Source organism: Coregonus lavaretus (genome assembly GCF_964263955.1).
Source record: "Coregonus lavaretus genome assembly, chromosome: 6".
In the NCBI taxonomy this organism is placed as follows: Eukaryota; Metazoa; Chordata; class Actinopteri; order Salmoniformes; family Salmonidae; genus Coregonus; species Coregonus lavaretus.
In genome coordinates this window covers 56,877,329-56,903,036 of record NC_139993.1, presented here as the reverse complement: position 1 = coordinate 56,903,036, position 25,708 = coordinate 56,877,329, and the positions used below count along the sequence as shown (strand labels likewise).

Below are 25,708 nucleotides of genomic sequence, written 5' to 3'. Positions count from 1 at the left end.
CATCGGCTGGACGTGCCAGGTCTCGACGGGCTCCCCGGACAGGACTAATTGGGGCTGATTGGGAGCTGGTGAGTAATTAGCCATTTCCAAATTAAGAATAATCTTTTGGATCAGGTGTCACGCCAACAGGGGGAACTTCGAGAGGTATTGTTGCTGCCCCGACGGTACGTAGGGACTGTTGGGGCGCACCTGGGAATGGAGAAGACGCGGTAACGGGTCTGGACCTCCGTTTTTCACCCGCAGACGGATGGGCTAGTCGAGCGCTTTAACAAAACGCTCAAACAGATGCTGCGGAAGGTCATCAAGCAGGACGGGAAGCACTGGGACCAGCTGCTACCCCACCTAATGTTCTCAATCCGAGAAGTACCCCAATCCTCCACTGGGTTTTCCCTGTTTGAACTCCTCTACGGGAGGAGGCCACGTGGCCTACTGGACCTCGCCAAGGAGATGTGGGAAGCCCAACCGACCCCCTTACGCAGCGTGGTAGAGCACGTGGAGACGATGCGGGAGCAGATGACTGCCATATGGCCAGTCGTGAGGGAACATATGGAGAAGGCCCAACGCGCCCAAGCCCAGGTCTACAATCGGGGAGCCCAGCCCCGAGAATTCCAGGTGGGAGACAGGGTGTTGGTGTTGATCCCCACGGCCGAAAGTAAGTTCCTGGCAACACGTGAACCTGTTGAAGAGGTGGCACGAGAGGACAGCCTTGGCCGTGTTATGGTCGGGACCCCGGATGCCAACGGTACCAGTGGTGGTCCCGAGCAGTGAGGACCTCGACCCGGCCCAGAAGCAAGAGCTCCGGGAGCTGGTCGATCGGAACACGGCGGTGTTCTCCGAGAAGCCGGGTCGCACGACCCTCATTGAACACCACATCCGTACCCGGCCCGGGGAAACAGTAAGAAAGAGGCCGTATCGAATTCCGGAGGCCCAACGGAAGGCTGTGAAACAAGAAGTGGAGGCTATGCTGAGGATAGGGGTCATTGAAGAGTCCCACAGTGCATGGTGCAGCCCCATCGTGTTGGTGCCCAAACCGGACGGTAGCCTCCGCTTCTGTAATGATTTCCGGCGTGTGAACGACATAAGCGTATTCGACGCCTACCCCATGCCGAGGGTGGACGAGCTAATCGACCGATTGGGAAAGGCCCGGTACATCAGCACCCTTGACCTGACTAAAGGATATTGGCAGGTACCATTGGCAGCCTCCTCCCGGGAGAGAACAGCGATCTCAACACCAGACCAGTACTGGGTGCTCCCGTTCGGTCTCCACGGAGCCCCGCCCACATTCCAGCGACTGATAAACAGAGTGCTTCGACCCCACCAGCAGTACACAGCGGCCTATCTGGATGATATCATCATCCACAGCCAAGGTTGGGAGGAGCACCTGACGCGCCTCCAGGCGGTGCTGGACGCGCTCAGACAAGCCGGGTTGACCGCAAACCCCAAGAAATGCAAGCTAGTGTTCGAGGAGTTGGAGTACCTGGGGTATTTGATTGGACGGGGGAACGTCAAGCCCCAGGAGAGGAAGGTTCACGCGGTACGTTCAATGCACCAAGAAACAGGTCAAGTTCTTCCTGGGACCGGCAGGATACTATAGCCAGTTTATCCCCAACTTTGCGGCTATAGCTTCCCTCCTCACCGATCTAACCAGGGCCCGCCTCCCGAAAACAGTGAAATGGATGGACGAGACAGAAGCGGCGTTCAGCCGTCTGAAGGAAGCCCTGTGCTCCCATCCGATTCTCGTAACGCCCGATTTCCAGGTGCCGATGGTGGTCCAGACGGATGCATGTGATACGGGACTAGGGGCCGTTCTGTCCCAGATACACGATGGGGAGGAGCACCCCATCATGTACATCAGCCGAAAGCTGATACAGAGAGAAAAAAAATACAAAATTGTTGAGAAAGAGTGTCTGGCGGTGAAGTGAGCTAAGGGGGGGGGGGGGGGGGGGACTCGTCGAGGCCTGGTAACAGATGGAGTATACATCACGAGGCGGTGGCTCCATCTGCTGGACGTGCCAGGTCTCGATGGGCTCCCAGGACAGGACTAATTGGGGCTGATTGGGAGCTGGTGAGTAATTAAGGGCGGATTGCTTACCAGCTGTGCAATGTCCATAAAGCTGCCAGAAGGGCAGCACATGGGAGAGGACTGGGGGAAGTAAGGTAACGTCCGTGTAGTTGGAGACGGTATCATGAAGAGGGTCTCATGGGGGAGAACTAACCTTTTCTTTTGATTATTTTATTAATAAACACCCTTGAAACTGAGCTACTCATACTCTGTTCGTGTCTGATCTGTGTAAACGTCTTGACCCAACCCCCTGATCTGCCACACAGGTTAAGTCTCATTTATCCCCAATTAGTTCTAAATGAGCAAATGTAAAAAGGTCATGAACAGTCACAATCATGTTTTTCATGAAATTGGATGATATTCGAAGGAAACCAGATCAAAGTATGATGACCAAAGTATGAAAAATGACTGTAGATTCTACATTGATCAAGTTTGATCATAAAGTTACTGGTCCCCTACCCCATGTCAAACACTTGGATTCATTATTAAGTGAACAAGGTGACATCACCTTAACTCTAATTTTAATACACCAATGGTAACATGATATTCTCTTACCTAATTTAAATAAGTACCACCTTGTAACCAACATCGGAGAAGGCGTATTTGCAGAGGGGCGTGGTATACAGTAGCTAGGTAGCTACTCTACTGGTGCCAACATTTCACTGTATGGTGCCATTTTTGGGGGGGTATGATATTTGTGCGTCTGTAACTTTCTCACTCATCATTATTTACGATTCATTCAGGATTATCCGTAATCATGGTAGTAGCATCCACATTGATGTAGAAGGGTTTAGAAACATTATATTCTTACTTACAATAAAAGTGACACAATACATGATTTGACCATTAATTTCCATTGGGCACTAAATAATCTGAAACACAACCAAAACAAAAACAGTAAATGCATCCAACAAATTTGTAGAGTCACAAGCTTGATGTAGTCATTGTGTGCTATGAATATGGGACCAAATACTTAACTTTTTACTACTTTAATACACATAAGTGAATTTGTCCCAATACTTTTGATGCCCTAAAATGGGGGGACTATGAACAAAAACGTCTGTCATTTCTAAACGGTTCACCCGATATGGATGACAATACCCTCAATTTAAAGCTGACCGTCTTCACTTTAACTTACATTTTAGTCATTTAGCAGACGCTCTTATCCAGAGCGACTTACAGTTAGTGAGTGTATACATTTTTCATACTGGCCCGCCGTGGAAAACGAACCCACAACCCTGGCGTTGCAAGCGCCATGCTCTACCAACTGAGCTACAGGGGACTTCATTGTCATTGTTTGATTTCAAATCCAAACTCTTGGAATATAGAGCCAAAAGAGGAAGAAATGCTTCACTGTCCCAATAATTAATTATGGAGGGCACTGTTGATGCAATTTCAATGTTGTTTGAGTTGCTTTTAGTATCACCAAATTAGCTTGAGAGGATTTTACTGCAACACTGCTCACTGCATCCAAGTTGCTTGACATTGGTGTTTCAAAGAGCTGTCAGTCAAGGCGAGCTCATGAATACAAGCTCCCCGCCCACTCAACCTGTTTCAAACTTCCTGGTAGTTAGCCATGAGAGAACTTTTCAGAATGACTATTCAGGACCTTTAAAATAAATAAAAATATAAATACAGACCTTTAAGATAGAAGTATATAACTTCAGAATGTTCCTGAAAACTTCCCCCAATCCAATCGTACCTAGGCTAGTCAATGCTCTGGCATGCAGGCACGCACACACTCACACACACGGATTCCCGCAGGCACACACACACACACACACACACACACGGATGATCGCAGTTAGGCACGCACGCACACGCACACTCAAACACACACACACTTGGCAGGAGTTGAAACAGTACTTACAGCATCTTTTGGCGGCCTCCACACACAGTTCCTCAGCGGTGAAGCTGTCTTTGAGGAACTCCAGCTGGTGAGTATCTGGTAGGTAGAAATGGATCTCCAGACCCCTCATGGGCACAGTGACGGGGCCCTCGGCCCTCCTCGACTTCCTCATCTTCCCACACAGTTGCCTGCCCAGCTCCATCACCCCCAGACTTGGCATCCAGACTCTGGAAGGAGAGGGAGAGGGATGGTGAGTGGGAGTGGGAGTGGGTAAGTGTGTCAGGAGTGGGTAATGTATTGATCCAGAGGTGAGCTCACTGTAGCAGTAATGCAGAGTTCTGCATACCCTGATGACTCATTTTCCAACATAGGTTATCCGCAACACACACACACACACACACACACCCCTACTGAGGCGACGTCATTCACAACACGCACACCTACTGAGATCATCTCACCAAAGCGAACACAGTGAACACACACCTATTGAGACATCATTCACATACCGTCTGAGATCAACTAAACAAACACACACACCAAGGCAACGCCATTAACATAACACACACACCCACTGAATTGATGTCATCAAGAACAACCACAGATTAGAATTACTCTTGCCATGTTATTTCTAAGAGCACAACACTCTCTGTGGTCCCGTGACGTGGAGATCCAAGGACAAGAGAGTTGACTGAGGATACACAGTCCCCTTCACCCAACTCTCCTACTAGAGGAAGAGAGGAGGAGGAAGGGATGAAGGGATGAGAGGAAGAGAGGGAGGAGAGGTAATTCTCCTCTGCATGCAAATCCTCACATTAGTTCTCCCAGCAGCTTTTCTGCTTCCTCAAGAGCGGCGCAGGCGCCCCAGTGGCTAGGACACAGTTTGTTTCATTACATCCCTTATCAGCCTATCACCCGTGGCGGCGGAGCTCTGATCTACTGACTGCTGATGGGATCAGCGGGGTCACAATACACACACACACAAGCCTATCTTAATCACACACACATACACACTAGGTCTTCACGGGTCCACCCGAACCCGAATACCCGAGACACGACCCGGACCAAAATTCAAATTGATTATGCTCGGGTCCGTTAGGGTCCGTGTCCAACTTTTTGGACCCGAGAAGACCTCTAACACACACACACCATCAGGGGCAGAGTGTCCTCAGTCCCTGCTGAAGTCTAAACAGCCTGTTAGAACCTTCCTCCACACACACCATCAGGGGCAGAGTGTCCTCAGTCCTGCTGAAGTCTAAACAGCCTGTTAGAACCTTCCTCCACACACACCATCAGGGGCAGAGTGTCCTCAGTCCTGCTGAAGTCTAAACAGCCTGTTAGAACCTTCCTCCACACACACCATCAGGGGCAGAGTGTCCTCAGTCCCTGCTGAAGTCTAAACCGCCTGTTAGAACCTTCCTCCACACACACCATCAGGGGCAGAGTGTCCTCAGTCCCTGCTGAAGTCTAAACCGCCTGTTAGAACCTTCCTCCACACACACCATCAGGGGCAGAGTGTCCTCAGTCCTGCTGAAGTCTAAACAGCCTGTTAGAACCTTCCTCCACACACACCATCAGGGGCAGAGTGTCCTCAGTCCTGCTGAAGTCTAAACAGCCTGTTAGAACCTTCCTCCACACACACCATCAGGGGCAGAGTGTCCTCAGTCCTGCTGAAGTCTAAACAGCCTGTTAGAACCTTCCTCCACACACACCATCAGGGGCAGAGTGTCCTCAGTCTCCGCTGAAGTCTAAACAGCCTGTTAGAACCTTCCTCCACACACACCATCAGGGGCAGAGTGTCCTCAGTCTCCGCTGAAGTCTAAACAGCCTGTTAGAACCTTCCTCCACACACACCATCAGGGGCAGAGTGTCCTCAGTCCCTGCTGAAGTCTAAACAGCCTGTTAGAACCTTCCTCCACACACACCATCAGGGGCAGAGTGTCCTCAGTCCTGCTGAAGTCTAAACAGCCTGTTAGAACCTTCCTCCACACACACCATCAGGGGCAGAGTGTCCTCAGTCCCTGCTGAAGTCTAAACAGCCTGTTAGAACCTTCCTCCACACACACCATCAGGGGCAGAGTGTCCTCAGTCCCTGCTGAAGTCTAAACAGCCTGTTAGAACCTTCCTCCACACACACCATCAGGGGCAGAGTGTCCTCAGTCTCTGCTGAAGTCTAAACAGCCTGTTAGAACCTTCCTCCACACACACCATCAGGGGCAGAGTGTCCTCAGTCCCTGCTGAAGTCTAAACAGCCTGTTAGAACCTTCCTCCACACACACACTATTCACTAAGCTACATTACTAAGAGATTGGTAACAGTGCAGCAGCAGTGGAGATGGATTGCTGTGATGAACAGATGCCTGCAGGTCATCTGGACACATTGAAGGATGGCTGAAGACGGCACAGTAGAACTGGGCATACGTGGTACTACCAAATGCTACGTTGGACAACACATTCCTGTATTTTATAGTCAACTAGGCCTATAGCCTTCTAATGCTTATCATTAGTTCATCCTCATCCAAACATTCTGGATCAGCAATAACTGAATTACTTGCCTTTATGTTACACTGCCAAAAAAGCCACCTCAGAGTTAGGCTAATATTACTGTACTATCCTACAACACATTTTGAAAGTTTGGTAGAGTCATATAAAACGCCCGTTCTCAAGAACATTGTGCCTGTCCGTTTCTACAGTGACTCTGACTCAGTAACAGTGCTGTTTAAACTCCCCTTGGTTTCTCTATCTCGCTCTAGATTGTCAGTACTGCATGTCTTCTTTGCTTTCGTGCCACGGTTGTGTCAGGGTCGATTGTAAGTTAAACTTATGAATCCCTTCATGGGTAGTGTGATGCATAAGACTTTGTACTGGCTGTCATCAGCTGCTGTTAAAATGTATGCTCCTTTTGATTTCTTCCTTCCTTTTTGCCAGAATATAACAGGACATAATAAGGACTACATGAAATATGTCTCTCTGACGATAGGCAGCGGGCATGTAATGGACATAAAGACTGGATGGATGAAGACATGCGATATTTATAGAAGGTATTTTTCTCCAAAAAATGGTCTACTTTTTCAAACAATTGGATCCAATGAACTGACTGTTTTCCATGTTATTTGGTTAGTTATCTCTTAAAAAGCACCCTCATAGACATGCAATAGACCTACGGGGCTTTGAATGTGTGAGTGAAGGGTGGCAGTATTGAATGTTGTTATCATAGGACTGCCCATATTTCCCTCTGGCCTATGCCAATTGGCGGCCAAAGGTTTGCCTTAGGACGCAAAGGTGCGCCATGAGTCAGGGAGATGGTCTGGTGGTCTTAGTGACAACAGACCTCCTAGATAATGGGGGAGGTTTTAGTGGGTGGAGTATTAGGACAATTGGAGGTTTACACCATTGCAGCTACAGTATGCTTAACAGTGCAAATATTATGGTACAGCTACACTATATGTACAGTCGTGGTCAAACGTTTTGAGAATGACACAAATATTAATTTTCACAAAGTCTGCTGCCTCAGTTTTTATGATGGCAATTTGCATATACTCCAGAATGTTATGAAGAGTGATCACATGAATTGCAATTAATTGCAAAGTCCCTCTTTGCCATGGAAATGAACTTAATCCCCAAAAAACATTTCCACTGCATTTCAGCCCTGCCACAAAAGGACCAGCTGACATCATGTCAGTGATTCTCTCGTTAACACAGGTGAGAGTGTTGATGAGGACAAGGCTGGAGATCACTCTGTCATGCTGATTGAGTTAGAATAACAGACTGGAAGCTTTAAAAGGAGGGTGGTGCTTGAAATCATTGTTCTTCCTCTGTTAACCATGGTTACCTGCAAGGAAACACATGCCGTCATCATTGCTTTGCACAAAAAGGTTCTTCACAGGCAAGGATATTGCTGCTAGTAAGATTGCACCTAAATCAACCATTTATCGGATCATCAAGAACTTCAAGGAGAGAGGTTCAATTGTTATGAAGAAGGCTTCAGGGCGCCCAAGAAAGTCCAGTAAGCGCCAGGACCGTCTCCTAAAGTTGATTCAGCTGCGGGATCGGGGCACCACCAGTGCAGAGCTTGCTCAGGAATGGCAGCAGGCAGGTGTGAGTGCATCTGCACGCACAGTGAGGCGAAGACTTTTGGAGGATGGCCTGGTGTCAAGAAGGGCAGCGAGGAAGCCACTTCTCTCTAGGAAAAACATCAGGGACAGACTGATATTCTGCAAAAGGTACAGGGATTGGATTGCTGAGGACTGGCGTAAAGTCATTTTCTCTGATGAATCCCCTTTCCGATTGTTTGGGGCATCCGGAAAAAAGCTTGTCCGGAGAAGACAAGGTGAGCGCTACCATAAATCCTGTTTCATGCCAACAGTAAAGTATCCTGAGACCATTCATGTGTGGGGTTGCTTCTCATCCAAGGGAGTGGGCTCACTCACAATTTTGCCTAAGAACACAGCCATGAATAAAGAATGGTACCAACACATCCTCCGAGAACTACTTCTCCCAACCATCCAAGAACAGTTTGGTGACGAACAATGCCTTTTCCAGCATGATGGAGCACCTTGCCATAAGGCAAAGGTTATAACTAAGTGGCTCGGGGAACAAAACATCAACATTTTGGGTCCATGGCCAGGAAACTCCCCAGACCTTAATCCCATTGAGAACTTGTGGTCAATCCTCAAGAGGCGGGTGGACAAACAAAACCCCACAAATTCTGACAAACTCCAAGCATTGATTATGAAAGAATGGGCTGCCATCAGTCAGGATGTGGCCGAGAAGTTAATTGACAGCATGCCAGGGCGGATTGCAGAGGTCTTGAAAAAGAAGGGTCAACACTGCAAATATTGACTCTTTGCATAAACTTAATGTAATTGTCAATAAAAGCCTTTGACACTTATCGAATGCTTGTAATTATACTTCAGTATATCATAGTAACATCTGACAAAAATATCTAAAAATACTGAAGCAGCAAACTTTGTGAAGACCAATACTTGTGTCATTCTCAAAACTTTTGACCACGACTGTACACTTAATCATCAAATTTTGTGAGTTTTTTTATAGGGCAGGGCAGCTCTAACCTATATCTCCAATCTCATCTAATTGATTGGACTCCAGGTTAGCTGACTCCTGACTCCAATTAGCTTTGGAGAAGTCATTAGCCTAGGGGTTCACATACTTTTTCCAACCTACACTGTGAATGTTTAAATGATGTATTCAATAAAGACATTAAAAATGTCAGGTTTTGGCCATGACTGTTCGGGTTTTGGTCACTAGATGTCCCCATTGCACCTTTTGTACCTTTTGTTTTTCTTGCTCTAATTATTGTTTGCACCTGTAGGTCATTCCTTGTTAGTATTTAAACCCTGTGTGTTCCTCAGTTCCTTGCTCAGTGTTTGTAAGTTAGCACCCAGCCCCAGCCCAAGCCTTGTTTTATATAGATATTTCTCTGGTGGGATTTTCCAGAGGTTCTCTGGTTTAGTTCTTGTGTTTTGTTTGAGTAGTCTTTTGAGGTTTGTTTTTTCCCTGCTGTTTTTTCCCACTTTGTGGAGTTTCTTTTGTTTTTGGAGGTTTTCCTCTTTGTGCCTCTTGGCTTTATTTTTGGACATTGTGGATTTAGCTTCTTTGCCTGAAGATTTTGTTCTTTAATAAACCACCATCTCTAGTACAGCTGTGTCTGCCTCATCTTCTGGGTTCTGACAATTATTAGTGACTGTTTCTTGCACCGGGTCGTGACAGAAACACTGAGCCACTATTATGAACCCAGAGGCAGCCAGTACCCAGGATCTTTTTTCCATGCTGTCCCACCATGAGGGGACTGTCCAACGCCACGAAGCTGCTCTGGTTCAGCAAGAGGCCTTAATGGCTAGACATTCTCAACTTCTGTCAGAGATGCTGACTTCCATAAAGCAGATTTCGGATCGACTTTCCCCGGCAACCGCTTCTGCTCCAGTTCATCCGATTCAAGGGCCCCTGGCAGTTAATCCCCTGGCTGAACCTCGTCTGCCGCCTCCCCAACGGTTCTCAGGGGATCCGAGTGTTTGTAAGGGGTTTTTCACCCAATGTTCTCTCTCCTTTGAGCTGCAACCATCGTCGTTTCCCACCGACCGGTCCAAGATAGCATATATCATCACCCTGCTGTCGGAAAAGGCCCTAGCCTGGGCTACTGCTGTGTGGGATGCCCAAAGTCCCTGCTGTGCCAGCTACTCTACCTTTGCTGAAGAATTCAAGCGAGTGTTTCAAGGTCCTACCAACGGCCCTGACTCAGCCAAACAGCTCCTGACTCTCCGCCAAGGTCGGCGCAGCGTGACGGACTATGCCATCCAGTTCCGCACTGTGGCAGCAGCAAGTGGCTGGAACGACGAGGCGCTCACAGTGTGTTTTTTGAAGGGTCTTTCTGACACCATCCAAGATGAACTGGCCACTCGGGAACCACCGGACAACCTCGAGTCCCTTATCAAGTTGGCTTCACGCATAGACCAGCGTCTGAGAGAGAGAGAACAAAACCATAGACCGCTCACCCCAGCTCCTATCGGTTCCAGCTCCGAGTCTCCACCTTTATCCTCGCTGGCTCCACCAGAACCCATGCAGGTTGGACGCATCTCCCAGGCTGAGAGAGACCGCCGGATGAGGGAGCGATGCTGTCTATATTGCGGCAAACCGGGCCATTTCCGCTCCACGTGTCCCGGGCTCCAGGGAAACGCACTCTCCCGTGCAGGCCTGGGAGGACTGTAACGGGAAACATAACCTCCTCCCATCCATCCAACTCCCGCCTGCTCATTCCAGTTACCCTCTCCTGGGACGACCACGAGTTTTCTCTTCAAGCCTTGGTAGACTCTGGAGCCGCAGGTAACTTCATGGATGGGATCTGGGCGAAGGAGAATGGCGTTCCTTCTGAACCTCTAAGTGACCCCATAAGGGTTACTACGTTGGATAGAAGTCCTTTGGGATCTGGACTTGTCACTCGTGCCACTACCCCCTTACGACTTTCAGTTTCCCAACACCAGGAAGTGATGAACTTTCATCTGATCTCCTGTTCCGAGTTTCCTCTCGTCCTTGGTTATCCCTGGCTTCACAGCCATAACCCTCACATCGACTGGTCTGTGGGCACTATCAAGCAGTGGGGTCCTACGTGCCAAGCCACTTGTATCTTCCCGAGTTCCCAGAGTTCTCCTTCCGAGTCTCTAGAATCCATCGACTTGTCCCGAGTTCCCGAGTGTTACCATGACCTCAAACTGGTATTTAGCAAACAGAGGGCCACCAAACTACCACCCCATAGACCTTACGATTGCACCATCGACCTGTTGCTGGGGACCTGCCCTCCCAGGGGTCGGATCTTTTCCCTTTCCCCTCCCGAACGAGCTGCTATGGATACCTACATCAAGGACGCTCTGACAGCAGGCCTCATGCGTCCATCTACCTCGCCGGCGGGAGCAGGGTTTTTCTTTGTGGCCAAGAAAGACGGTGGATTACGACCTTGCATCGACTACCGGGGACTCAATGCCATAACCGTCCGTAACCGCTACCCGCTACCTCTTATGGCCACAGCCTTTGAGCTGCTCCAGGAAGCAGTTGTCTTCACTAAGCTTGACCTGCGGAACGCATACCATCTTGTGCGGATCAAACCCGGGGACGAGTGGAAGACCGCTTTCAACACGCCTACTGGTCACTACGAATACTCGGTGATGCCCTTCGGCCTGACCAACGCTCCGGCTGTGTTCCAAGCGCTCATAAACGATGTGCTTAGGGATATGCTTAACATCTTTGTGTTTGTTTACTTGGATGACATCCTCATCTTTTCGAGCTCCCTTCAAGAACACACGAAGCATGTCAGACAAGTGCTCAAACGCCTCCTAGACAGCCATTTGTACGTTAAGCCGGAGAAGTGTGAATTCCATTCCTCTCGAGTACAATTCCTGGGATTTATAGTGGAACCCGGACGAGTCCAGATGGACCCCAAGAAGGTAGAGGCGGTAGCGGATTGGCCCACCCCCAAGTCCGTTAAGGAAGTTCAGCGTTTCCTGGGCTTCACCAACTTTTACCGCAAGTTCATCAAGAACTTCAGCTCGGTGGCAGCCCCTCTCTCGGCGGTAACCAAGGGTGGCAACACAAGGTTTCTGTGGGGAAGAGAAGCTGAGACGGCCTTCCAAGGACTCAAGCAGCGCATCCTCTCTGCTCCCATCCTGACACTACCAACGGCGGATGAACCTTTTGTGGTGGAGGTAGACGCATCAGAGGTTGGGGTTGGAGCTGTCCTGTCTCAGAGGGGTGAAGACAAGACGCTTCATCCTTGCGCCTTCTTCTCTCACCGGCTTACCCCGGCCGAGAGGAATTACGATGTGGGGGATCGTGAACTCCTAGCGGTTAAGATGGCATTGAAGGAATGGAGACACTGGCTCGAGGGGGCTTCTCAACCGTTTCAAGTGCTTACGGACCACAAGAATCTGGAGTATATCCAGCAGGCGAAGCGGTTGAACGCCAGACAAGCTCGATGGTCTCTTTTCTTCAGCCGATTTCAGTTTATCCTCACCTATAGACCCGGGTCGAAGAATCTCAAACCGGACGCCTTGTCACGAATCTACTCTCCTGCCATTCGAGAAGATACTGACATGACTGTCCTTCCGGCCGCTAAGATCGTGGCTCCGATCTCGTGGCAAGTGGAGGATACCGTGAAACAAGCTCAAGCCATCGAACCGGGCCCTGGAGGAGGTCCTGCTAATCGGTTGTTTGTTCCCAAGGCAGCAAGGTCCCAAGTCCTTCGGTGGGGGCACTCCTCTCGCCTCACCTGTCACCCGGGCGTAGGCCGCACCTTAGAGTTCATCCAGCATAAGTTCTGGTGGCCCACCATAAAAGAAGACGTTGCCACTTTCATCAAGGCCTGTTCCGTGTGCTGCCAGGACAAATCTTCTCACCTCCGCCCTCAAGGACTCCTTCACCCTCTATCTATTCCCCACCGACCCTGGTCCCATATCTCGTTGGACTTTATTACTGGCCTTCCTCCGTCCCATGGTAATACTACGATCCTAGTCATCATCGACAGGTTTTCTAAGGCGGCCAGGTTTGTTCCTTTGACCAAATTACCTTCTGCCAAGGAAACAGCTGAGTTGGTGATTAACCATGTGTTCCGAGTCTTTGGGATTCCGCAAGATATGGTTTCCGACAGAGGTCCCCAGTTCGCCTCAAGGTTTTGGAAGGCCTTCTGCCAACTCATAGGGGCCACGGCCAGTTTATCTTCAGGGTACCATCCGGAGTCCAATGGCCAAACTGAGAGGATGAATCAGGAGCTGGAAACCACCCTCAGATGCATGGTTTCCAACAACCCGTCCACTTGGTCATCCTTCATTGTTTGGGCCGAGTACGCGCACAACACCTTTTGCTCCTCCTCCACTGGTATGTCCCCGCATGAGTGTCAGTTTGGCTATGCGCCTCTATTGTTCCCGGACCAGGAGGCAGAAGTCAGAGTGCCTTCAGCCTCGAGGTTCATCAGACGCTGTCGGCTTACGTGGAAGAAGGCACGTCTTAATCTTCTGCGTTCCTCTCAGCAGTACCAACGACAAGCCAACAGAGGTCGCCGTCCCGGTCCTACCCTGTACCCCGGCCAGAGAGTATGGCTCTCAACTAAGAACCTACCACTACGGGTGGAGTCTCGCAAGCTGTCCCAGAGGTTCATCGGTCCCTTTAAGATTGCCAGGAGAGTCAATCCCGTTACTTTTCGCCTGCACTTACCCAGATCACTTAAGATCAATCCAACATTTCACATTTCTTTATTAAAACCTGTTGTTTTTTCTCCCCTTATCCCGGCAGGCAGACCTCCCCCTCCGCCCCGTGTCATCGGTGGTCAGTCGGCTTATACCGTCCACCGGATACTGGATTCCCGCCGGGTGCAGCGGTCCTGGCAGTATCTGGTGGACTGGGAAGGCTACGGTCCCGAGGAGCGCTCCTGGGTTCCTGCCAAGGACATACTGGACCCTGACCTCATTCGTCAGTTCAGGGCCCTCCACCCTGAGAAGGCTGGTAGGAACGTCAGGAGCCGTTCCTAGGAGGGGGATTCTGTCAGGTTTTGGCCATGACTGTTCGGGTTTTGGTCACTAGATGTCCCCATTGCACCTTTTGTACCTTTTGTTTTTCTTGCTCTAATTATTGTTTGCACCTGTAGGTCATTCCTTGTTAGTATTTAAACCCTGTGTGTTCCTCAGTTCCTTGCTCAGTGTTTGTAAGTTAGCACCCAGCCCCAGCCCAAGCCTTGTTTTATATAGATATTTCTCTGGTGGGATTTTCCAGAGGTTCTCTGGTTTAGTTCTTGTGTTTTGTTTGAGTAGTCTTTTGAGGTTTGTTTTTTCCCTGCTGTTTTTTCCCACTTTGTGGAGTTTCTTTTGTTTTTGGAGGTTTTCCTCTTTGTGCCTCTTGGCTTTATTTTTGGACATTGTGGATTTAGCTTCTTTGCCTGAAGATTTTGTTCTTTAATAAACCACCATCTCTAGTACAGCTGTGTCTGCCTCATCTTCTGGGTTCTGACAATTAATAGTGACTGTTTCTTGCACCGGGTCGTGACAAAAAAACACAATAATTTGTGTGTTATTAGTTTAAGCAGACTGTGTTCGTCTATTGTTGTGACTTAGATGAAATTCAGATACAATTTTATGAAATCCGGGTCATTTCAAAGGGTTCACATACTTTTTCTTGCCACTGTATATTTTTCTTCACTAATGTTTCTTGAATCGTCAACATAGAAATGCTACCAAAAAGAATTAACAGAAACTCCTTACAAATGACGGAGTCATCCATGATTCACCAAATTATATTTTGAAAGAGGAAGCAAAATATTTTATGCATTTGTTTTCTTTTCAGTCTCCTTCATCTCCACTGAATAATGTTAACTGTAAGGATTTATTTCCTAATAATAATCATGTAAAATTAACTAATGTACTGAAAGACCTGTGTGAAGGCCAACTTACAGAGGAGGAACTTCTTGAGGCAATTAAATCCTTTCAGTCTGGTAAAACCCCAGGGCTTGATGGTATACCAGTAGAGGTATATTTTTTTACATTTTACATTTTAGTCATCTAGCAGACGCTCTTATCCAGAGCGACTTACAGTTAGTGAGTGCATACATTTTCATACTTTCATATATCAGAGCTTTTGTTATGTACTCAAAGATCCATTATTAGCATGTCTTAACTACACCTATAAAAATAGTAGACTTTCAGGTACTCAACAAGAAGGTCTGATTTCATTACTACTGAAACAGGACACAGGTGGCAAGTATGAAGATCCAGTCCATTTTAAAAAATGGAGGCCTCATACACTTCAATGTTGTGATGCAGAAATCCGGGCGAAATGCATAGCACATAGAATAAAAAAGGTTTTCCCAGATATTGTTCATCCTGATCAGACAGGTTTTTCACATGGACGATATATTGGAGATAATATACGAGATAATATTACTTGAAACAATTTAACATTATGGAACATCTTAGAGACCACGCCTGGTCTTCATAGCAGATTTTGAAAAGGCGTTTGATAAAGTACGACTAGAAGTTATATATAAATGCCTGGACTACTTTAATTTCGTTGAATCTCTTATACAATGGGTTAAAGTTATGTACATCATACCCAGGTGTAAAATAGTAAATAATGGTTACTTATCAGAACATATTGAGCTGTTAAGAGGAGTAAAACAAGGCTGTCCGTTGTCTCCATATCTATTTATAATGGCCATCGAAATGCTAGCTATTAAATTCAGATCCAACAAGAACATCAAGGGGTTAGAAATCCAGGGGTTGAAAACAAAAGTGTCAATGTATGCCGATGACTCAAGTATTTTCTTAAGTCCGCAATCTGGATTCCTGCACGGTCTCATCTTGATCGATTTTCTAGCCTCTCCGGACTACAACCCAATTATGGAAAGTCTACCATATTATGTATTGGATCGTTAAAAGACAATGTTTACACTACCTTGTAGTTTACCAATAAAATGTGTGGATGGTGAAGTAGACATACTTGGTATTCATATAAAAAAAAAAATATTAATTAACTTACCACAACCAATTTCAATAGAAAGTTTGCAAAAATAGACAAGCTCATGCAACCATGGAGAGGTAAATCCTTGTCTATTTATGGAAAAATCACATTGATTAACTCTTTGGTCCTATCACAGTTTACTTACTTACTAATGGCGCTGCCTACTCCAGACGACTCGTTTTAAAAATATCTGAGCAAAAAATATTTCACTTTATTTGGAACGCTAAGCCAGACAAAATTAAACATGCTTATTTATATAATGAATCGAATATGAGTTTATTAAACCATTAAACCTCTCACTAAAAGCTTCACTCATACATAAGTTATACTTCAACCCGAATTGGTTCTCCAGTAGATCATTAATAAAGGCTAATCCTTTGTTCAAAAATGCCCTTTTTGCCTTCATACAGATTACAACTTCTAATTTCCGACTAATTGAAAATGAAACTTTAAAGTATCGCCCTTTCTTAAAAAGCCATACAAAGCTGGTTACAATTAAAATGTTATCCTGCAGAAAAGATAGAACACATATTACAACAACTATTATGGTTAAACTCAAATATACTGATTGATTAAAAAAACATTCTTTATGGATTTTGTTTTTTTTATGGTATTATATTTATAAATTATATTATTAATAGAAATGGTGGAGTTATGTCACATATGCAGCTATCGAAAATATATGGGAATGTCTGCTCAATCTAAAGTTACAACCAACTGATTGCAGCATTACCGCAAAAATGGAGGAGGCAAGTGGAAGAGGGAGAAGGTAGGGAACTTGTTTGCCTGCCATATATTAAAGATAGAAATTGGCTGAAAAGGATTGGCATAAATAGAAAAATATACCAGTTTCATTTGAGGACAAAAATGTTGACAGCTGCACCATACAGGTTGCAAGATAAATGGGAAGAGATTTCCGATGTACCGATTCCATGTCACATGGTATATGAATTGATACAAAAAACAACACTTGATTCAACACTGAGTTTTTCAATTTAAATTATTATACAAAATACTTGCCACCAACAGAATGCTATATACAGTTTATGGGGCATACAACAATCTCACCTCAACAATCTAGATTTTGCTGCGAAGAGACAGAATCACCAGATCATTTATTCTGGTATTGCCACCAACAGAATGAAATTCTTGCCACCAACAGAATGCTATATATATGGGGCATACAACAATCTCAGCTCTGTAGAGACAGATTTATTCTGGTATTGCCTCTATGTAGCTTGTTTCTGGTCACAGGTTCAGGAATGGTTAAAAAATCACAACATTCACTTAAAATTAACCTTACTAATAGCAGTGTTGGGCCGATTTTTGGAAATCCATAGGCAATCAATCAATAATATAATAATACTCGTAGGAAAGGTTTTTATCTTTAGCTCACAATCTGTGGATACTCTGTGATTAGAAAGGTTCAAAATTCATGTAAAACATCACAGCACAATTGACAAATATATGGCACATGGAAACAAACAATGGTGGTCTATGGTGATAGGTGGGATGGGCTGAGAGTAACTGAGGTGTGGGATTAAAGAGCTCATGTTTGGTAATGTATTATTGTTATGTGATTGCTATACAGTACCAGTCAAAAGTACTCATTCAAGGGTTTTTCTTTATTTTTACTATTTTCTACATTGTAGAATAATAGTGAAGACATCAAAACTAGGAAAGAACACATATGGAATCATGTAGTAACCAAACAAGTGTTAAACAAATCAAAATATATTTTATATTTGAGATTCTTCAAAGTAGCCACCCTTTGCCTTGATGACAGCTTTGCACACTCTTGGCATTCTCTCAACCAGCTTCACCTGGAATGCTTTTCCAACAGTCTTGAAGGAGTTCCCACATATGCTGAGCACTTGTTGGCTGCTTTTCCTTCACTCTGCGGTTCAACTCATCCCAAACCATCTCAATTGGGTTGAGGTCAGGTGATTGTGGAGGCCAGGTCATCTGATGCAGCACTCCATCACTCTCCTTCTTGGTCAAATAGCCCTTACACTGCCTGGAGGTGTGTTGGGTCATTGTCCTGTTGAAAAACAAATGATAGTCCCACTAAGCGCAAACCAGATGGGATGGCGTATCACTGCAGAATGCTGTGGTAGCCATGCTGGTTAAGTGTGCCTTGAATTCTAAATAAATCACAGACTCAGTGTAGCTCAGTTGGTAGAGCATGACGTTTGCAACGCCAGGGTTGTGGGTTCGTTTCCCACGGGGGACCAGTATGAAAAAAAAATGGTTTTATGCACTCACTAACTGTAAGTCGCTCTGGATAAGAGCGTCTGCTAAATGACTAAAATGTAAAATGTAAAAAATGATTCCATATGTGTTATTTCATAGTTTTGATGTCTTCACTATTATTCTACAATGTAGTAGGTGTGTCCAAACTTTTGACTGGTACTGTATGTCAGCCTTCCGCATCTGCGGTGGAAGGTGGCCGAGCTACAGCGGTGTTTGTCAGACCATGAGACATCCCGAAAAATTGGTCTTGTCATGAAAACGTATTTAGCGTCAGTTAGGTTGTGTGGACGTTATTCATTGTCAATGAAGCAGTCTGTAACGCTGCGTTTGGGATGCCGCACTAGGCTGCGGTGCATTCTGTGTACAGTATGTGTTCAACATTTTCAACTTGTGCGTTGCTTTACCGTGCAGTGGTCCAAACGGAAGTTCATAAACAGTCAAGCCAGTTAGCTAGCTATCTAACTATAACAAACAAAAATACAAACGCAACATGCCCTCCCAGGCCCACCTAAGGCTGCGCCCCTGCCCAGTCATGTAAAATCCATAGATTAGGGCCTAATGAATTTATTTCAATGGACTGATTTCCTTATATGAACTGTAACTCAGTAAAATAATTTCATTTGTTGAATGTTTCATTTATATTTGTGTTCAGTATACAAAGCTAACCACTTTGCTAGATAGATTAGCTAAGAAATTGACAGCATCTAGCTTCCACTTTCCAGCTAATTATTTCACATTCAACTGACCAGATAATCTAGAGGCTAGGTCTCTTTTTAAGGGGAGGCCTATAATAAAAACAGTTATAAAACACAAATAGTTCTACAATTATTCTGCAAGACACCAGTACCCAACATTTTCTGAAGGTGCATGGTGCTGTGGTGCTGCATGGAGATCACAAACCCCCAACTGGGCAGCAGTGTCACGATGGAGGGAATAGCCTATACGGAGACTACCTAAGACCACTGCTATTGTAAAGTGTGGGAATAAGCTTATGCCAGACTTAGCCTACGTTTAACCTCTCCCTTGTTCATTTCAAAGTCCATATCTTCATGACCTGATTCATATAAATCATGTAAAATTATTTTAAATTCATATTAACCCCTCCTACAGAATATGCTTTGGCAAGATGTTGAGTGATTAAATAAATGTCAGAATATTCTATAAAAAAATATTTTGAGTGGCAAAGACTCCAATGGTCATACTTAATTCATAGATTCACCAAACATATATTATTATTCTGTGTTTCATTATTCCTGGTATATACTACTGGTTATGATTGCAGACAGAGCCCAGAGAATGGGATGGTGCAATATTGAATTAGTCATATTTTGATGAGGTGCATGCATGGGGATGTCCACATCACCCAGAGATATGCCCATGCTGTAGAGATACACTTAGCGTGCAGGATACCTCTTTCGGTTTCCCTGACTTCTGTTTTTTTATACTGTGTTATGCTTGTTCGTGTAGCACTCCTCACAGGTCGTTTGGTGTAAGTTTTTTTTGTTGGTGAGATGAAACTGCCAAAACTCTGAAAGGTATTATTGTATGTTACGTGTGACATATTTTTCTTTATCCCCATTTTCCTTTGTAGTGCGTTTGTGTGTTCTGGCCGCTGATTGAACAGCAGCTGTTGGTTTTGCCTCGGCCTGCGGTTGGAGAGGTGGTGGATGCGCTGAGTACCCCGTATAGGCCCGACGATGAGGTCGAGTATAAGGCCCCGGCCACCTTGCCTCGATTTGACCCTCTCTCTCCTATGCCTACGGCTGTACATTTGCAGCTGGAGGCAGAAGAGAGAGCACAAATCCGAAAGGATGATTTACATCTCAAATTGGAGATTCGCCAACTGGAGTTGGAAGCAGATGTTAAGATAAGGCAGATGGACTTCGAAATGTGCAAATTGGAATTAGAGGCAGAGATGGTGAGGCTGGCCGCTGTCCCTGCCGTTTCCAATAGTGAGTTTTCCACCCCAGGATCTGCCTCTACATTTGACATTAGCCGGCATATTGCTTTAGTTCCACAATTCCGTGAGTCTGAGGTTGACTCTTACTTTTGTGCATTCGAACGCATAGCAGTGGCTTTGAATTGGCCTAGGGATGTGTGGCCGCTGTTACTGCAGTGCAAATTGTCCGGTAAAGCGCAGGAGGTGATGGGTACTCTCTCTCTCGCTGATAGTCTTAATTACTACATTGTTAAGGCTACTGTGCTCCGTGGGTATGAGCTTGTGCTTGAGGCATTTAGACAAAAGTTTAGAAAGCACTCCAAATCCTCTATATAAACTTTTGTCGAATTCGCTAGAGAGAAGGAGTCTCTCTTTGACAAATGGTGCTCAGCGAGTAAAATCAATGACTTTGAAGGTCTTCGTGAATTAATGTTATTGGAAGACTTTAAAAACAGCCTCCCAGAGCGGTTGGTTGTATACATTAATGAACAGAAAGTGTTAAAGTTATCTGAAGCCGCGGTGCTGGCAGATGAATTTGTGTTAACACATAAAACAGTGTTTCCCACACCCCGTAGTGAGAATAGACCGGTTGTATCTTCTCCTGTCTACAATTCCCACCGTTACTCAGGAAGTACACGGCTGAATCCAAAGGAGGAACGCGCCTGTTTTAATAAAGTTGGACATGTAATTTTGGGATGTATGTCTCTAAAACGCAAGTCACCACCTTCAACCCCTAAACCCCATAAAAGTGTGGGTTTGATTAAGTTAAACTCTAAGAGCTCTGTAAAGGACAGTCCTGGGGTTGTACTAAGTCGTCCAGATCCCACATACGACCCGTTCATATTTAAAGGCTTTGTTTCACTGACAGGTGATTTTGGAGAACAAAAGCCAGTTTTGATATTGAGAGATACTGGTGCAGCTCAGTCTGTAATTCTCTCCAGTGTTCTGCCCTGGTCAGAGGAGTCTTATTGTGGCTCTAGTGTATTATTAAGGGGGATCGAAATGGGTTGTGTGCCTGTTCCGTTACATACTGTCCATTTGACTTCTGATCTAGTGAGGTGGATGTTTCAGAATCGGTGTACAGTCCGAGCTTCCCGTAAATGGGGTTGCTCTAATCATGGGTAACGATCTAGCAGGAGGCAAAGTTGTGCCTGTGTTAGAAGTGCTGGACAAGCCTGATGCTCAGTCAAGTGCTGATGTTTTGGCCACTACGTTTCCCGAAGCATTTCCAGCGTGTGCCATTACGCGTGCGCAGCCGTGTCGCTTAGGTACCATGGTAGACTTAGCTGACTCTGTGCTTGCACCTATGTTGAAGGGGGAAGATACCCAGTGTTCTACTCCTGTGTTCCCAGTGAGTTCTGATCATGATGATGGAAATAAAGACAATGGCTTCTTCGGTGGACTGTTTAAGGTTGCCAGTTACGCGGGAGAAGCTAATAGCTGCCCAGAAAGAGGATGTGGGTTTGGCCAAATGTTTTTCCTCCATATCACCTTTGAGTGAGGCAAAAAGGAAAGGTGTGATGTATTTCCTCGAGAACGGTCTTTTGATGAGAAAATGGACTCCCCGGGCTGACCAAGAAAATGATTGGAGTTCCGTTTTCCAGATTGTAGTTCCTGCCACGTTTCAGATGAAGGTGTTGTCCCTAGCTCATGATATTCCTTGGTCTGGTCATCTAGGGGTGACTAAAACCTACGATCCAATCCTCCGTCATTTCTTCTGGCCGGGAATGAAACGGGATGTGGCTCGCTATTGCCGTACCTGTAGTATGTGCCAAGTGGTGGGGAAGCCTAACCAGGTCATTTCCCCGGCTCCTCTCTGCCCGATTCCGGTCATGGAAGAGCCATTTGAGAAAGTAATAATCGATTGTGTTGGTCCATTACCCAGGACTAAGTCGGGTAATCAATTCTTGTTAACAATAATGTGCACTGCTACAAGGTACCCAGAGGCGATTCCTATGCGTAAAATCACAAGTAAGGCAATTGTGAAGGCGCTGATTAAGTATTTCTCTACCTTTGGATTTCCAAAAATCGTACAGACGGATCAAGGCACTAATTTTACATCGAGATTGTTTGGAAGTGTGTTGAAGTCCTTGTCAGTGTCCCATCAGATATCTAGCGCTTACCACCCGGAGAGTCAGGGTGCGCTGGAACGTTGGCATCAGACGCTAAAAGCCATGTTGCGTAAATACTGTATGGACACAGAAAAAGATTGGGATGAGGGGGTGCCGTACGTGCTGTTTGCTATTCGGGAGACCGTACAAGAGTCTCTTGGGTTTAGCCCAGCTGAGCTAATCTTTGGTCACACAGTGAGAGGGCCTCTCAAGGTACTGAAAGAACAAATTATGGCTGATGATTCAGTTGGGTCCTCTACTAATGTACTAGACTATGTTAGTCAAGTCCGGGAGCGGTTGCATGACGCATGTGCTGTAGCCAGAGAAAATCTGTCTTCCACACAAAAGAAAATGAAACGTCATTTTGATGTAAACACTGTGTCTCGTTCTTTTCAACCAGGTGACCAAGTCTTGGTGTTGTTGCCGGTACCCAGCTCGTGTCTCTCTTCCAGTTTCTCTGGCCCATATGTGGTGGAGCGAAAACTCAGTGATACTGAATATGTTATCAAAACGCCAGACCGTTGACGCCCATTTCGGGTATGTCACATTAACATGATTAAAGCCTATCATGTTAGAGGTGGTATCGAATCTCCCATTACCAGTGAAAATCCTGTTGTATCCTCTGTTGCTTCTGTGAGCATGGTTACTCACCCAGGAGTCAGCATAAACGTTATTCCACTATCGAACAGGAGACTCTGGCGCTGATGTTTGCCCTACAATTCTTTGAGGTTTATGTTGGCTCCAGTGTGTTGCCTGTTTTGGTATACACAGACCACAACCCTTTAACTTTTTTGAGCCGCATGTATAACCACAACCAACGTCTTATGCGTTGGGCGTTGGTTATACAGGGTTATAATTTAGAAATTCAGCATATAAAGGGTGCAGAAAACGTGGTTGCGGATGCTCTGTCCCGTGCCTAGTTCAGAAAATAATAAAACGTGGCGTTGACAACTAGGGGGGATGTGTTGTAAGTATTTGGTATTATTTAAAAAAATTAAGATATGTATGTGTAAGATTCTTATCGTAAACCTCGTGGTTTACTCTTTTTTTTTTGGGGGGGGGGGGGGGGGGGCGTGTTACGTGTGACGTATTTTTCTTTCTCCCCATTTTCCTTTGTAGTGTGTTCTGGGCATTACAGGTGTGCTGAGTTGCGGCTGACGATGGTGGGCGTGGCTTCGGTCCTGAGTCCTGGCAGCTGTAGCTGATTGACGAGAGTATACCTGTTTGCCATGTGAGCTCGAAGAAGAGGGGAGAGGACACTTGTTATTTGGCTGTGTTAATTTATCTTTGTTTGTGTTCCAGCCTGTCCTCCACCCTACCTATGTCCTGGAGAAGGGAAAGGTAGATCTGCCCATGGGTGTATATTCACACGTAGATAACCCATTGTTTTACACACTAGGTTAGCCGGGCGGGTGTCACCCCTGTATTTTTGGTAAACAGGTAGGAAAGTGGGTTAGGGTTAGAGTGTGATAGGAAGGTTTAGGTGTGTTGAAGAGGAGGGACCTATTTTCCAAATATTCCCTTCTCTTACCTTCCCTGGTTTATTTGATTGATTTGTTGTTTCTTTATGGGTGTTGTTTACTTTGTTTAAGTACATTACTAAACGTCCCCCGAGGGCTAAGCTTGAGATCTGGTTGTTGTCTGGTTATTTTAGTTCATTACACCCCACATTTCTCCCACCTTCATCTAGTTTACCTTGTGTGCGCAGGCCCAGGCATTTACGTCTCCTCAGACGAACTACACCCGAGGGGAGAACGTAACATTGTATGTCAGAATTGCAACACAAGATTTGTTCAACTCTAAAATGTGTGTCCATAATCGTTCACAGATGAAATGCCATGTTTCATGTTTCACGCATGGCTTTTCTTACAATCCTAACAATTTAGTATGGATTTTCTTACGAGCCTAATGATACGTAGGTTCAACCTTTTGGCAGCTATCTGGCTCCATAAACCCTCGCCTCCTTTCTCTTATATCGAGGCTGAGTTGAGTTTTGATGACTGGTCGCGGGATTTGCTAGCAACAACATTGAGTCACAATTAGTCGATTCTTGTAAAAATGCAAATTCTGAAAACACTTAGCTACATGTACCTATGTTTGTCCTGTACAAATGCGGTCCTTCCGCGGGGTGTTGAAATTAATTATTTTAATAAAAACGTTTTCCTCGCTGCTCATACTACGTAAACTGAGCTCCAATTGAGTCCGTGCTATTCGGGTTTCTTTGGATGTACCTTGCCGCGTTCAAGTGTTAGTCGGAACTAGGAAACTCAAATGTCCGACTTTCCAACTAGCTGTCGTTATACACGTGCAGTTATACATTGAAGTTTACATTTTAAGTGGTTACGGTGGGGGTTAAAGCTGCAACATGTAACTTTTTGAGCGACCCGTTATAGATTTGTCATTGTCATTTAAAGCAAGTCCAAGAAGCTGTAGATCTGTTCTATGTGCGCTATTTCTATGCTTCAGTTCTTCCGTTTTTGCGTCTTTTACTTTCGGGTTTGTACTCCAGCTTCAAACAGCTGAAAATACAATATTTTTGGTTATTCAAAATATATTTTTATTTTACAGCGGCTTAGATGGTACGATTCTCTACACTGCTTGTTTTGTCACAAACTGAAATTAGGCGAGCTATTAAAATTGGTGGAAATGGTGGAGCGATGTCTGCATATTGCACATTTAAGATTAGGGTTAGGTAAGGGTTATGGTTAAGGTTAAGGTTAGGGCTATGGTTTAGGGTAGGGATCCCGGATAGCACGGACTCAATTTAATCTCCGTTTATGTTGTACGAGTAACGAGGAAAAAGTCGGTGGTTGTATTCGCTAAAAGTTTTTATTGGAAGTATGAATTTCAGCACCCCGCGGAAGGACCGCAGTTTTACAGGACAAACATAGGTACAGGTAAGCTTTTTCAGAACTGACATTTTTACAAGAATCGACTGATGGTAACTCAATACTGTTGCTAGCAAATCCCGCGACCAGTCATCAAAACTCAAACCCCGCTTCGATACAAGAGAACGGATTTGAGGGTTCCTCAGCTATGAGATCCCGTGCATTAGTAATAGCCCGCAATAAGCAGGTGTGCATCTAATAACGATTCTAGTTAAAAGAATATCAGCGGAATGATGGCTGGTATTTTACTCAATATCTATTAAAACAGAATATATATGGTTTTTACTCACCTAACCGCTAGCAAGCTAGCCAGATGGCAAGTTTACTTCCGTATCGTTTTGTTCATAGATCCAGAATATAATTCTCCTTTGTGAAACTATAAACACTGACTTGATCTTGACAAGAAAAGATCCGTAGGCATGTCAATATTCCAAACGAATTTGTTTTTGCCCAACGAGTTTCTTTCCCTTCTGGTCGAGAGCACATACACAATCTGTCTAGCTAACCCTTCCTGTCAAGAAACGTCCCTATTCCCGAAAATAGTGCATCAACCTCAGCTTCACGCATTATGATTGGTGCATTGCTCCTTCAGTCAAGT

At 45.4% G+C, this 25,708-nt stretch overlaps 1 protein-coding gene across 2 annotated transcripts in view; it reads right to left on the bottom strand.

Moving 5' to 3' along the window:
* Positions 1-25,708, bottom strand: part of jak1 (Janus kinase 1) — a 91,695-nt gene extending 65,987 nt beyond the window's left edge. Inside the window, exons 1-3 of one of the 2 annotated variants that reach the window (XM_084163979.1) lie at positions 25,401-25,708; positions 23,918-23,959; positions 3,933-4,138 (exon numbers count right to left, since the gene is read on the bottom strand). In XM_084163979.1, coding sequence (XP_084020105.1) covers positions 3,933-4,138; positions 23,918-23,940 — 229 coding nt within the window. In that variant the 5' untranslated portion in view covers positions 23,941-23,959; positions 25,401-25,708. The remainder of the gene's footprint in view (positions 1-3,932; positions 4,139-23,917; positions 23,960-25,400) is intronic. The other variant, XM_084163980.1, reaches the window with a different exon arrangement.